The sequence below is a fragment of the Salmo salar genome, chromosome 06 (assembly GCF_965601325.2).
Source record: "Salmo salar chromosome 06, fSalSal1, whole genome shotgun sequence".
Lineage (NCBI taxonomy): Eukaryota > Metazoa > Chordata > Actinopteri > Salmoniformes > Salmonidae > Salmo > Salmo salar.
Genome location: NC_138296.1, coordinates 39,213,084 through 39,229,009, shown reverse-complemented (window position 1 = coordinate 39,229,009; position 15,926 = coordinate 39,213,084). Strand labels below are relative to the sequence as shown.

The following is a 15,926-nucleotide window of genomic DNA, read 5'->3' as shown; positions in this document are numbered from 1 at the left end:
TTGAGGGCTTCTAGGGGCATTTGTGGGCTACTCAACATAATCAAAAATACAAGGGAGATTCACTCAACCAATTAAAGGAGTCTATTCTTCCCTATAGAATGGCATGCTTAGTCACTCATTGACTTTTTTTATTTATTTTTTTACCTCGATTAAATCATTAATTCAGGCTGAGAATAGTTTTCCTTTTTCCAGGACTCCATGTATAGAGGCGAAACAGATCTGAAACCGTACCCTACACATGCCTTGGTCAGCAGGACGGTGTATGAATCTATTATTCACAGCAAGTTTCCCCTTTATCACCTTCTAGAACCCCTCCAGGTGCAAAGAATTGTCCATCTATTAATTTGTGGTCTAACTCTCAGATGGTGTAGCAACTGGTGGCATGATGTTAAACTTGTTGAGAAGAATATTGTTTCAATGGATGCCTTTAAATGAAGAAAATGCTGTGGTGTGGCAAGTTTGGAATATTGGTATGTTTGCAAACTGTATATGTGTATATATTTAAAAAAAATATATACATTTACATAAGTATTCAGATCCTTTACTCGGTACTTTTTTGAAGCACCTTTGGCAGCAATTCCAGCCTCGAGTCTTCGTGGGTATGACGCTACAAGCTTGGTACACCTGTATTTGGGGAGTTCCTCTCATTCTTCTCTGCAGATCCTCTCAAGGGCTGTCAGGTTGGATGTGGAGTGTCGCTGCACAGCTACTTTCAGGTCTCCAGAGATGTTCGATTGGGTTTAAGTCCTGCTGAAAAACATCCCCACTGCATGATGCTGCCACCACCATGCTTCACCGTAGGGATGGTGCTAGGATTCCTCCAGATGTGAAGCTTGGCATTCAGGGAAAGAGTTCAGTCTTAGTTTCATCAGTCCAGAGAATCTTTAGGTGCCTTTCGGCAATCTCCAAACGGGCTGTCATGTGCCTTTTACTGAGGCTTCCGTCTGGCCGCTCCACCATAAAGGCCTGATTTGTTGTCCTTCTGGAAGTTTCTCCCATCTCCACAGAGGAACTCTGTCAGAGTGCCCACCGGGTATTTGGTTACCTCCCTGACCAAGGCCCTAATCCCCCGATTGCTCAGTTTGGCCGGGCGGCCAGCTTTAGGAAGACTTGGTGGTTCCAAACTTCTTTAAGAATGGAGGCCACTGTTCTTTTGGACCTTCAATGCTGCAGACATTTTCTGGTACACTTACCCAGATCTGTGCCTCGATACAATGCTGTCTTGGAGCTCTACAGACAATTCCTTCGACCTCATGGCTAGGTATTTGATCTGACATGCACTGTCAACTGTGGGACATTATATAGACAGATGTGCCTTTCCAAATCATGTCCAATCAATTGAATTTACCACAGGTGGATTCCAATCAAGTTGTAGAAACATCTCAAGGATGATCAATGGGAACAGGATGCACTGGAGTTCCATTTCGAGTCTCATAGCAAAGGGTCTTTATACTTATGTAAATAAAGGTATTTTTGTTTTTTATTTTTAATACATTTGCAAAAACGTCTTTCTTTTGTCATTGTGGAGTATTGGGTGTAGATTGAAGATATATTAATCCATTTTAGAATAAGGCTGTAACGTAAAATGTGGAGTGGTCTGAATACTTTCCGAATTCACTGTATATAACTATTGGACACAGGTTGATGGATGCACCATGTAACCTCTGCGTAAATGTGATTCATAAGACGCAATTACATTTGTTCAGAAGAAATTCACGAAAACTACAAATTGTATAATATTAAAATTGGGGCATTGCAGGGCAGATGTTCCATCGTCAGTTTTTCATATTAGAAAAACGAGGGGACTTCAATTGGTAACTGGGATGTTTATTCTACTCTGGCTAATAGGGCGACACTGGATAAATTGAGGTGAAATAAAGGGGGGGGGGGGGGGGGGCGCTACTAAGGAGTACTAAAACAAAAACTCCATTATTAGATGGGAACATCTGTAGGGCGGATGATTTGTGGATTCGATCTCTACGGAAAAAGCGGGAGGGAGCGTGATGAGGACGCTGGAGTTAGTTTACTGATGCGGCACCAGCGCTTCTCATTGTTGATTGGATATAAAGATTGTAGGTAAAGTATTGTTTAAAATGTAATTACGAGTTATTTATTGTTGCTGTTATCGTTAGTTGAATAGGCTTGCTGTTTTGTCGGTTTAAAAAAAGTTACCTTTTATATTTACACTAACGTATTTAAAAACGTAATTGTGTCTTAATGCAATTACCAACAATACCCACAGCTCGTATAACTTAACCGCTAAAGTAGGCTATGCGTAAAACATTACGCGCAACCGGCTCACTGCTGGTATTGTGTACAGTAACGGCTTCTGAGTTTTCCATCTTGTCTTTTAGAGATGTCGACTAGTTCAAGCTATTAAAAGCCTACAGCTTACAGAGCTATTAAATGTACATGTTCCTCTATCGTACCGAATACTCACTACTCAGCGACAGCGTTTGATACTGTATCTCCAAACCATAAGTCTAATGGTCGTTTGCCTTATTTTGCAGATTGTCCTGAAGCCACTGCTGCGTTGTCTTGGCTGTGTGCTTAGGGTTGTTGTCCAGATATCTGGATTCTGATACTCCACTCCAAACGTCCTCAAGCCTTGTCGTGATAAAGCACTTTAGGTGCTCATTTTTGCAAGTAATATGTTATTTCCTGCCCTGCTGCTGCTGGCGCTGTCTTCAGTGTTAGGTTCAAAAGAGTGCCCTCACCACTGCCTCTGCTACGAACACTCGGATTTGGTGGACTGCCGAACGTGCGGGTTCCTCCAAGTGCCCCACGGCCTGTCCCATGGCACCTGGCTGCTGGACCTGGGTAGCAACTTGCTGATGGAAGTGCGGAGCCGTGCCTTTGCCTTGGTGACTGCGGGTCCTGTCTGACAGTGGAATCCAGCTGCTGCAGCCCGAGGTAACACATGCGAAACCCATGTCATATACTCATGGGGGACCTACTGAGTACATTTTTGGTCTAGCCCAGCACTAGTAATGGATTAAGAAACACTGCGATAGCCTATGCATTAGAAAACATTAGTGGCATAGTTTAGCATAAGGATTTGATGCTGGATATGAGGGTTTGATGCTGATGAAAAAGTAATCATGTTCATAATTGATTGTACCCTCCTCTCCCAGGCCTTCTACTCCCTCTCCTTTCTGGAGAAGCTGGACATGAGCCGTAACAAGCTGCGCCGGCTGCCGTTGGACTTTCCCACAGTCTGTCCTCGGTCCGGGAGCTCCGGCTGGACCACAACACCCTTGAGTGGCTAGAAGTCTCCAGCCTGGAGCACCTGGAGAAGCTGGACCTCAGCCACAACCACATCACCTTCCTGCAGCCAGGAGCCTTCCGGGGCCTGTCTTGCCTGCGCCATCTCTACCTCCATGCCAACCAGCTGGGAGCTGTACGCCATGGTTCCCTGTCCATGCTGCCCGTCCTGGAGGCCCTGCAGCTGGGCCAGAACAACATCACTCACATCGACACGGAGGCTCTGGCTCCCCTGCACAGCCTCACCCTGCTGGGCCTGGAGGGAAACCAGCTGCAGCACCTTAAGTTCAAGACCTTTCTGAGCCTCCACACGGCCGGCACCCACCTGCAGCTAGCTGGCAACCCATGGAACTGCGTCTGCGACCTGCACCGGGTCTTCAGCAAGCTGCTGAGTGTGCGCACCTTCACGTTGACGACTACCACAACGTGACGTGCCGCGAGCCTCTGCAGCTGGCGGGCGCCTCGCTGGCATGGGTGGACAGGCAGTTGTGCATGGCAGAGACGGCCACCGTGCTGGTCATCACCTTGATGGTACTGGTGACCGTGTTGGCAGCTGTGGTCATGGCCGAACACACCCGCAAAAAGAACCAACATGGCGGCAAGAGCTGGGATGCTGAGTCGCAGACCCAGGAGAGGTGACTGTCATGGGGGAGGGACACTGAGTGAGTGTGTAATCCGTTCGATAGATGCATTTTCCCTCACCGATCTAGGATCACATTTTACACCATGCTCCCTGGTCATTTTATGTTTGAAGAAGAAAAAAAGAAAGGGGCCATTTCCCATCTGCAGCAAACTGACTGTGAGGGTTCATAACACACCTCAGGCTCAGACTGCTCCTTAACATTCAGTTGAACTTGTTGGAGGCACTCATTCTCTCTTCTACTTCATCATGGTCATAATGCATGCCCCATTCTGGTTCCAAGAGTCTGAGAAACAATATTTTAGAGTATGAGCAGTTTTGTATGATATATCTAGAAGTCTCTGACTTGTGGAACTTGAGGAATGGACATCATTATTTTTCGGTGTATCATTTAAGACCTACCTGAAATGTTTGACTGCTTCCAATTTATCCTGTTAATTTCTTTCTTAAAACACCAGTACAGTGTTTGAAGAGAAAATGTTCAACAGAAAAATACTGTCTATTCCATTTCTGCACACTGTTGAGAACTTGGGTGTCATGTTTCAAATGTAGGCCTATACTCAAAGTACAGTAGTTATTTTTGTCTCATGAATGATTATCTTCTAACACATGGATATGTTTGATAGGGAATTTATTGTATACAGATCGTAATAAAGTATGATTCTTTATTTTTACTCTACCTTGTGATGTTCCTGGATTAAATCTTTGCCTGATTTGAGTATAGAGGTCTCCACTTTCCCTATTCCATGCACTGCACTAAAGCTAAACACTCCCTTAGATGATCATCTGCTTTAGTCAATGTCAAATTATTCCCCAATTAATCACCACTATTCCAGCTCACACACAGATTAAAGCCGGTTTCAATCTATCTAGGTCTGCCATGATGTGACAAAATGTTCTCCCCTTTTAGATGAAAATGTGCATTTGGTAACATACGTTTTGCTTGTGGGTTTGGCCTCCAGCCTGGAGAAGCTGGACCTCGGCCACAACCGCATCATATTCCTGTGGGTTTGGTGATATTGAAATGGAGAGCACAGATGAAGTACTTAATTTTAGGAAGTGTTTGTTTTGCATTAGACTCTGATAGAGGATTTCATATTCTGACACCGGTCTTTGGCCAGAAACAAATTGCTGCAGGGTTTTAAAAGGCTTGAATCCAGGTCACAGGGAGAATGTGGCTTATGAGCCTGGCCTTCAGAGTAACATCAGCAGATTACGGCTCTGATTAAAAACCAGAGGAGGAAACAGACTGCCACGGGTAGAAAACAGACAGCCACCCAGCTCAAATCCCCTGGGCAGACCTTATCTAAGAGGAGGATAATGTCCAGAAATTGAACCTGTATCAGTACTGATGCTGTTTCTGCTCAGCAGCCTTATAAATGGATCTGGATAAGGAGAAGCAATTCAGCAATGGAGATATGGGCCAGCCACCCATGTGACCAAAGCTATTATCAGATGAACCAGATAACAATGATATGACACAATGGCATAATAACCGTCTACAGGTGTGTGTATTACAATTTTTTAGTTGTCAGAACCCAGTCCGAACAGATCTATGAGATTGACGTAGGGTGTTTTAATACAAACTAGCTCTCATCCTTTACTTAAAAACTTAGGACAGACGAAGGTATAAGTTACATAATTAAATTCCATTAGCTCATATTGCACAACAGAAACCAGATGCCATTGTCTCCGAAGAAACCTCTAATTTAGCCAAGAGAAAATGGTATGGGATTTTATGACATTAAAGTCTTCATAATCAACCCAGAGGATTTCCTTAGCTTCATACCTTCAACACCCCAGTTCAAACTTAACCTAGCCTCAACCCTAACCCTAGATTCGTATCCACATCCCTAAACCAAATCATAACCTTAGCTTCATGTCCACATCCTGGTCCACAACCCAAATAATCTTTAAGTAACTTGAGTTCCACAATACATTTTCAGATACTATAGGATGATTTTGACAAAGTGTGAAAATGCTAATATAGGAACCATTGACTTGCATTGGATTTGTGCCACAAATACTAAAAGTTAGCATTTGAATCAGTGGCCAGTTAAACCAAAGCATGGACTGTTGTCGTACCTTGTCCATAGACTACTTAAAGGGTAAGGAAACCAATATGTAATTTTGGTGAACAATTTCTTTAAGCTTTCTAATGGGTTTTCCTATTTTTTTACATTTATTAGTAATGTTGTCTTTGTCATTCTTGGTAATGGAAGATTAGCCAGAAGGGCATTTCTGGTTTCCCTAATTCTGACACACGTTGCATGAAACTATTTAAATGACATTTTGTGGAAACTGTTGACAGATAGTGGCGCCAAATCCACCATTTGAGATGATTTTGTCAGTTGCAAATGTACAAAGTAGAGCATACACAGTGGTGGAAAAAGTACCGAATTCTCATACTTGAGTAAAAGTATAGATACCTTAATAGAAATCTACTCAAGTAAAAGTGAAAGTCACCCAGTAAAATACTACTTGAGTAAAAGTCTGGAAGTATTTGGTTTTAAATATACTTAAGTATCAAAAGTAAATGTAATTGCTAAAATATACTTCAGTGTAGAAGTAAAAGTATATATTTCAAATTCCTTATATTAAGCAAAGCAGACAGCACCATTTTCTTTTAGAAATGTATGGATAGCCAGGGGCACACCAAGTGAGTCTGCCAGACGATAGGCAGTAGGTGAAGTAGTGAAGTAAAGGTTGTCAAAAATATGAATAGTGAAGTACAGATACCCCAAAAAACTACTTAAGTACTTTACACCACTGAGCATACATAAAGGTTTCACAAATAATCTAACTATGTCATACTCTATAAATTGTGTATTCAGTGTGACATAGCCATTTCCACTGTAGGGTAAATTTCCAAATGTGACATGTTTATACACAATTTATAGAGTATGACATATGCTTATAGATGATTTGTTAAGTCTTTATGTAGTGCTTATGAAGCCTTTATAAGTTGTATTTAGTTTAATGTGGGACCATTTTGTCTTGCAGAAATATGAATCTGTCAGAGGAACTGCAAATGGACCAGACTGAATTTGGTTCTAAGTCTAACCAATGATATGTCTGTTTTTTTTTCTTTGTATTATCTTTTACCAGATCTATTGTGTGTTGTTATCCTACATTCCTTTCACATTTCCATAAACTTAAGTCTTTCCTTTCAAATGGTACCAAGAATATGCATATCCTTGATCAGGGCCTGAGCAATAGGCAGTTAGATTTGAGTATGTCATTTTAGGCGAAAATTGAAAAAAGGGCTAATCCTTAAGAGGATAAATTACAGTAGATGGCTATATCCAAATATTGTTTGATTTGCTTGCCTATAAGTAAGTGATGACAGTAGTTCGACTAACTTTACCAGGACGAGGACTTGCCAGTGTCAAGCTCTTTCCAAAAGCCTCATCTCTAATGATGCAAGTTAAATGACATGTTTGCTTAGCTAACTACATAGCAAATAGTTATATAACATTTATTTAACAATCCCTTAAATGGCACATGGTTATCAATGGTTTTAGCGGAGCTGGGGGTCTCCTTGCCCCCCAGTAGTTAACCAATGCGTTAATCTAAGTAACAACATAAAAAATCCACATAAAAATCTGCCAGTTTAAAATACAGATATCACTGCATCCACCTACAGTGAAGGGAAAAAAGTATTTGATCCCCTGCTGATTTTGTACGTTTGCCCACTGACAAAGAAATGATCAGTCTATAATTTTAATGGTAGGTTTATTTGAACAGTGAGAGACAGAATAACAACAAAACAATCCAGAAAAACACATGTCAAAAATGTTATAAAATGATTTGTATTTTAGTGAGGGAAATAAGTATTTGACCCCTCTGCAAAACATGACTTAGTACTTGGTGGCAAAACCTTTGTTGGCAATCACAGAGGTCAGACATTTCTTGTAGTTGGCCACCAGGTTTGCACACATCTCAGGAGGGATTTTGTCCCACTCCTCTTTGCAGATCTTCTCCAAATCATTAAGGTTTCGAGGCTGACGTTTGGCAACTCGAACCTTCAGCTCCCTCCACAGATTTTCTATGGGATTAAGGTCTGGAGACTGGCTAAGCCACTCCAGGACCTTAATGTGCTTCTTCTTGAGCCACTCATTTGTTGCCTTGGCCATGTGTTTTGGGTCATTGTCATGCTGGAATATCAGTCCAGGATCCATTTTCAATGCCCTGGCTGAGGGAAGGAGGTTCTCACCCAAGATTTGACGGTACATGGCCCCGTCCATCGTCCCTTTGATGCGGTGAAGTTGTCCTGTCCCCTTAGCAGAAAAACACCCCCAAAGCATAATGTTTCCACCTCCATGTTTGATGGTGGAGATGGTGTTCTTGGGGTCATAGGCAGCATTCCTCCTCCTCCAAACACAGCGAGTTGAGTTGATGCCATAGAGCTCCATTTTGGTCTCATCTGACCACAACACTTTCACCCAGTTGTCCTCTGAATCATTCAGATGTTCACTGGCAAACTTCAGACGGGCATGTATATGTGCTTTCTTGAGCAGGGGGGACCTTGCGGGCGCTGCAGGATTTCAGTCCTTCACGGCGCAGTGTGTTACCAATTGTTTTCTTGGTGACTATGGTCCCAGCTGCCTTGAGATCATTGACAAGATCTTCCCGTGTAGTTCTGGGCTGATTCCTCACCGTTCTCATGATCATTGCAACTCCACAAGGTGAGGTCTTGCATGGAGCCCCAGGCCGAGGGAGATTGACAGTTCTTTTGTGTTTCTTCCATTTGCAAATAATTCCACCAACTGTTGTCACCTTCTCACCAAGCTGCTTGGCGATGGTCTTGTAGCCCATTCCAGCCTTGTGTAGGTCTACAATCTTGTCCCTGACATACTTATTTCCCTCATTAAAATGCAAATCAATATATAACATTTTTGACATGTTTTTCTGGATTTTTTGGTTGTTATTCTGTCTCTCACTGTTGAAATAAACCTACCATCTAAATTATAGACTGATCATTTCTTTGTCAGTGGGCAAACGTACAAAATCAGCAGGGGATCAAATACTTTTTTCCCTCACTGCATGTCGGCCTTCCACATCTGCATTGGAAGGTGGATGAGCTACAGCAGTGTTTGTCAGACCCTGAGACATCCTACACTCTATGGAAAGGGGAGTCTCTCACAAACATGATGGTGTTCTCTGTTTTGCTCTACCACACATACAAGTGTCACGGGACTTGTTTGAAGGTTACACATACAAACAAATGGAAGTATGGAAGTAGTTTTGTGGCAACAAAAATAAGGGGTTAAATGTCTCCAAAAAAACATATCTCCTGAGCTTTCTTATACAGTATCTCCTAGATATAGGACAGACACTTTAAAGCCTTGTTCCTTATGATACATTTTATGACTTTTTTTGTGCCATTTATGAACGTGTTATTCAATGTGTTAGGTTATAGTAGTAGTCCAAATTCTATTTTTTGTCAAATTGTGTTTTTTATTTGTTTTATACTAAAATTCCAAAAATTCCAAATCAAATAGCTAAATGATCCGTGGAATGACCATCTTAAAACAATTCCATATGTTAGCTTAGTACTTAGTAGGACAACTCCACATAGGCATCTGGGCTAGCTCCCAATTGACTCCGATTCACTCCTTGAAGAAGAGCTTTCCTTGTCCCCGAATGCACAGCGCTTCCCACTGACGACACGTGGATTACGCACACAATGGGCGTTAATCCGATTCCAATGGAGTTTCCCATCTCCTCAAAAGTGTCTCTGGACGAGTCGAAGAGAGGCCATACTTTCCCAGTGTCTGTGTTGATTTAAGGTTACTTTGGTTTTGAAGATTGTCTTTATCTAGTGGGAAAAAAGGAAAACAGCGATGTCCAGAAAATCAATAGAATCAGTGTATGGTGTATTTATGTGAGGCTGGTTTGTGTTAAAAATGTGAATAGTATTTTTACTGTGGTGCCAAACACCAAAGGTGTCATCCTAATAATGGAAGTAGATCAAGTGCAGGTTCGAACAGTTACTAAATATGTTTTCCCCAAACATCTGGCCATTAAAGTGAGAATCATTGGTTAGAGCTGTATTATCTTTGCTTGAGCGGAAGACATCGGGATTAAAGGGGTATTTTAACTGCTTTCGACACTAATTCTGTACTGATGTTGGTATAGAGGCAATTGATATTGTGGGCTTGGAATGGGATGTGTGATATCTATAGGACTTTTATTTTGACACACATTCGAAATAGTTCATAGAAGTACAAGCACAATTTTGTTTTATCATTTGGGCAAAACAATTGAATACAAACAAATATATAATGTAATTAATTGTATTTAACTGCTGTAAGATATACCGATTATTAAGATATTGTCCATAATTGTTTTCCTTATTTAATCATTTACACTTAAAGACTACAGGACAGAACTCTTATTCTGAAGGATTGTTATTCTTGCTGGTTTGACATTCGTTTGAGTGAGCAGTTTGTGAGGGAATGTTATTAGCTAGCTAGCTTTAACAACGGTCAGTAAAGTATCGATTTGATTGAAGACCAATGGAAATGCGACGAACATGTCGACCATAACTTTTCTGCCGTCACCACTCGAATGCTTGCAGTCTCGGTTCCATACCACCAGTAGCGTGTTTCTCTTGCTAGGTGAGTTAAACCGCTAAATGTTAGCAACTAGGTTAGCCATCAGATAATCGCAATCAGACTAGGGAGCTGGCTAGTGATTAGGTAAATTAGCCAGTTTAGCAACAGTGCACTCACATCTGGCTACGCGGGGCTAAAATCTGGTGTATGGCTGCTCCACTGGCACGAGCCATGAGTCTATGTAGCTAGCATCTAGCGAGCGTATTACGTAATAGTTACAGCACAATTACCATAATGGTTAGATAGCTAACATTAGTGTGTGGTTTGACGGCTAACTCCCTATCTATCTAGTTGTCAATCACAATTGTAGCCTAAACACTCACCGCTGCTAACGTGACTTGCTAGGTAAGATTTTCATAGCTATATGACCAGCACGGTCAAATAATCACAGTGGTTATAGAGGATGCAACAAGTGAAGGTGAGTTGGTTTTTCATAGTCGACCATTTGAGGTCGAGACAGCAGGTGCAGTAGAGGTAGATGTGTAGCTAAGTATAAATATTTCAACTCTATGGCAAGCGTGAATGTCTGATTGAACTTGTATGTGGCCGCACAGCTCGTTCTAGCTAATCACATAGTCTGCGTGGTGTCGAGTAGTGATGGACATTGAGCAGGCTCATTGGCTCGGTTCATGTAAAAGAGCCGGCTCATTGGCTCGGTTCATGTTCAAAATACTTACATTGACCTAGAACCATGAAAAAAAGTGAAAATCTCCAATGTAAAGCCAAAAGGGTAGGCTACCATAATGTGAAATGCACGTTCAATACATTTTTACCGGGACAAATTATTAGATGGCCTGCAAAACGTTTTTTAACGCACTGTTTATGTTTACACTGTTAACCGGTATTATTACTGTTGTCGCCCCAGCCCCTTCTTTGGGAGGACGGAGGCGAGCATCCAACGTTATTGTGCATTAACGCCACCTACTGTACTGGAGCGCTGCCGCCTCCCGCATGTCCTATCTTAAAAATAGAAGTTTAAAAGAGGGATTCCTGCAGATGCAAGAATTGCAGAATGCAATTTCACCCTCAACTGAACTGGGTTAGTTAAGTAATAAGACACGGGGGTGGTATATGACCAATATACCACAGCTAAGGGCTGTTCTTATGCACGACACATTGCAGAGTGCCTGGACACAGCACTTAGCCGTGGTTTATTGGCCATGTACCACAAAACCCTGAGGTGCCTTATTGCTATTATAAACCAATGTAATTAAAGCAGTAAAAATACATGTTTTGTCATACCCCTGGTATACGGTCTGATATACCACGGCTGTCAGCCAGTCAGCATTCAGGGCTCGAACCACCCAGTTTATAAATTAGCATTAATACTGCCTGTAAAAAGTGGAGCGGGCTAGTGTTGTGGATTCCATCCTGCCTGTTTTATCCTTCTCAAGGCTTAGATTTGTTTCGGTTTGGCAAAAAATATAAACCTATCCTTGCGTCATATCTCTAGATTTGATTTGCCTGCCATGACATAAGTGGTTCATATTTATTTGGCTCACAGATAACCCTATTCAGGCTGATCCTCTGCACTTGGCCTACTTTTTCTATTGTCAGTGCCTATGAACAGGTTGATTATCTAAATGCTGTATTATACTTACAGTGAGGGGAAAAAAGTATTTGATCCCCTGCTGATGTTGTACGTTTGCCCACTGACAAAGAAATGATCAGTCTATAATTTTAATGGTAGGTTTATTTCAACAGTGAGAGACAGAATAACAACAAACAAAAAATCCAGAAAAACACATGTCAAAAATGTTATATATTGATTTGCATTTTAATGAGGGAAATAAGTATTTGACCCCCTCTCAATCAGAAAGAATTCTGGCTCCCAGGTGTCTTTTTATACAGGTAACGAGCTGAGATTAGGAGCACCCTCTTAAAGGGAGTGCTCCTAATCTCAGCTTGTTACCTGTATAAAAGACACCTGTACACAGAAGCAATCAATCAATCAGATTCCAAACTCTCCACCATGGCCAAGACCAAAGAGCTCTCCAAGGATGTCAGGTACAAGATTGTAGACCTACACAAGGCTGGAATGGGCTACAAGACCATCGCCAAGCAGCTTGGTGAGAAGGTGACAACAGTTGGTGCGATTATTCACAAATGGAAGAAACACAAAAGAACTGTCAATCTCCCTCGGCCTGAGGCTCCATGCAAGATCTCACCTCGTAGAGTTGCAATGATCATGAGAACGGTGAGGAATCAGCCCAGAACTACACGGGAGGATCTTGTCAATGATCTCAAGGCAGCTGGGACCATAGTCACCAAGAAAACAATTGGTAACACACTACGCCGTGAAGGACTGAAATCCTGCAGCGCCCGCAAGGTCCACCTGCTCAAGAAAGCACATATACATGCCCGTCTGAAGTTTGCCAATGAACATCTGAATGATTCAGAGGACATCTGGGTGAAAGTGTTGTGGTCAGATGAGACCAAAATGGAGCTCTTTGACATCAACTCAACTCGCTGTTTTTGGCGGAGGAGGAATGCTGCCTATGACTCCAAGAACACCATCCCCACCGTCAAACATGGAGGTGGAAACATTATGCTTTGGGGGTGTTTTTCTGCTAAGGGGACAGGACAACTTCACCGCATCAAAGGGACGATGGACGGGGCCATGTACTGTCACATTTTGGGTGAGAACCTCCTTCCCTCAGCCAGGGCATTGAAAATGGTTCATGGATCGGTATTCCAGCATGACAATGACCCAAAACACATGGCCAAGTGGCTCAAAAAGAAGCACATTAAGGTCCTGGAGTGGCCTAGCCAGTCTCCAGACCTTAATCCCATAGAAAATCTGTGGAGGGAGCTGAAGGTTCGAGTTGCCAAACGTCAGCCTCAAAACCTTAATGACTTGCAGAAGATCTGCAAAGAGGAGTGGGACAAAATCCCTCCTGAGATGTGTGCAAACCTGGTGGCCAACTACAAGAAACATCTGACCTCTGTGATTGCCAACAAGGGTTTTGCCACCAAGTACTAAGTCATGTTTTGCAGAGGGGTCAAATAGTTCTTTCCCTCATTAAAATGCAAATCATTTTATAACATTTTTGACGTGCGTTTTTCTGGATTTTTTTGTTGTTATTCTGTCTCTCACTGTTCAAATAAACCTACCATTAAAATTATAGACTGATCATTTCTTTGTCAGTGGGCAAACGTACAAAATCAGCAGGGGATCAAATACTTTTTCCCCCTCACTGAACGTGGGGTGGGTCTACCTAGCATCTGATCTCTATCAAGCTTGAGATTTGAGTAAATAGGAGACCTGAAAACAGTTGGCCTGCTCCTTGGACAGGAATTAGAATAAAAAAATAATAATCTTACCTAAAGTTTAGAGATTAAGATACTTATGTAATCTGTTTACATGTTGTAACAAATGTATCTCTTTCTCTCTTTTATCCTCACTACCCCTCCCTTCTCCTTTCACTTTTTCACAATGAGAGCAGCCCCACTGATATGGAAACACGCAAGACCTTGTTAAACAGGAAATAGACCAGGTATGCTCTGCACAAACACCTCTCGTAATCTCACGATTGCACACTGCTATTGGTTGAAGTGGTACTGTTCTTATGATTTATGTTACTGCTGTCATCATCATGTTGCTGTGCCCCTGCTGTGAATCCCTTTTCTTCAACCATGGTCTTGTTAGTTTGTTTGTTTTCCTCTAATTTTTCATCTTCTTTCATCTCCACTTTCTTTGAATCATGGCTTGAGTTCATTTAGCTCATCCATGTTCAATTCATATCTCACTTCAAAGTGGACAAGATTATAGGTAGTTGAAATACAATCTTAATCTTGGCATAGAAGTGTCAATCTCTTTGAATCCTAATGTTTCATTACTGCGGCTGAAACTTGTAACCGTTTGATATATTGCACTGTACACCTTGTACTGTGTTTTCACCATGATACCATTAATGCTAAGAATAAGAACCCACTTTCTGAATTAGTAACTATTCCACACACACTGTTATGTACAACTTGGTACGTAAACACAAACACAGCATGTACTGGGCTACTTTTGGTTTGCTAATGCCATGTCAATGATCAGTGTGTTGGTTGTAGATATGGTTGACAGTTCTGTCACTAGTGAAACTGGACCATCTGGCAGGGATTATGCACATGTGTAATTAAGACGTCAGGCAGACTCCGTGGCATTGTGACTCAGTGACGTCATCAGAGACAGCAAGTCCTCCTGCTACTCCCAACAGGGGCCTAGGAGGAAGGGCTTTAGACTGCCATGCTGTCTACATGCTGCCCCAATGGTCCCATGCATCACAACAAATAGTGAACCCTAAAACCTGATTTGAATTATTTCTCGACTCTGAAGGAAAATAAGTGCGGATCACGTGGTGGTGGCGCAGGACTTTTTCTGTCTGAACATGAGGGATGCAGAGAGGCCGGGCAGTGATGTCATTGCTTTGGCAGGGGAAATGATTAAGGCGTTGAATCTCAGACCGTGCCCTTCAAATTCAGTCCAGCTTGTTCTCAGTGCCAACTGTAATGAATCATTGAAAAAACTGTCCATGGTGAAGAATTGGGATAGGAGTATTCACAGTGTTGTGTAAAGTAGGGGACATGGAGGTGTTGTTAGGCTAGTCTTTTTTTGTGCCAATCAGAATCGTACAGCTTATAACATCAGTTTTTTGTGTCACCCCAAAAACCTGACCCTACACTTCCTCACAGAATATGAAGCTTGTTTGAAATAGAAAGTGAGAAGCCTGGGTGTTTATTTGTATTTCATAGGTAGACAGGCAGATGCCTGTGTGGAGTTGGTTTCGGTCTCCTGACATGATAGCCTTTATCTCCAAAAGTTATATTGGTAATAAAAGGTTTTTGAAAGATGAGCTCTGTTGCAGTTGCTTTGCCAATCAAGAAACAATCTAAAGATCTAGGATGATCCTTTTAGAGTTTTTAATGCTACAATGAACATTAGGCTACTGAGTACTAACCTGGCAGGGGATACTGTACTGTACTGACTACTGTAGGTCTATACCATTAAGACCAAAGCCAGAATCCCAGGTATTAAAAAGTGTTCAGATGGCGAGAGTTCTGATAACAGGAGAGCATTACAGTGTAAGCTCGGGGTCATGAGATCAGTGTCTATCAAATGATGGGATTTATCTGGGTTCCAGGTGGAGAAAGACTCCAAAGTTGGGTAAATATTGGGAGAAATGATATGAACAAGATACAGAAATGAAATAACACATAGCTAGCCTAATATCCATGCTGAAATGATTAGGTCAGTCACATGTGGTCGTGTTGAGGGATGCTGTAACTCATTGTGCAACATTGTGATACATTCTGTTAGTGCTCAGTACATGCTACAGGCGTGGCGGGCTGTCATTCTAAGGGAAAGTAAAAGTCCCTCTCCAACAGCACATGACCAAGATCATTTCTAATAA

General features: G+C 42.0%; 2 protein-coding genes across 3 annotated transcripts in view; both read left to right on the top strand.

Annotated features, from left to right (window-relative positions):
• The first annotated feature begins 2,510 nt into the window (after positions 1-2,510).
• Positions 2,511-3,834, top strand: LOC106607225 (nephrocan). Its single transcript, XM_082976556.1, has 2 exons — positions 2,511-2,913; positions 3,135-3,834. The coding sequence occupies exon 2, from the start codon at positions 3,422-3,424 to the stop codon at positions 3,692-3,694; it is 273 nt and encodes a 90-aa protein (XP_082832682.1). The 5' UTR covers positions 2,511-2,913; positions 3,135-3,421; the 3' UTR covers positions 3,695-3,834.
• A 6,487-nt stretch (positions 3,835-10,321) lies between these two features.
• LOC106607174 (myocardin-related transcription factor A) overlaps positions 10,322-15,926 on the top strand; it is a 48,659-nt gene continuing 43,054 nt past the window's right edge. For both annotated transcript variants that reach the window (XM_014203837.3, XM_014203833.3), the window contains exons 1-2: positions 10,322-10,527; positions 13,971-14,021. The gene's annotated coding sequence lies outside the window, so the exon portion shown is untranslated. The remainder of the gene's footprint in view (positions 10,528-13,970; positions 14,022-15,926) is intronic.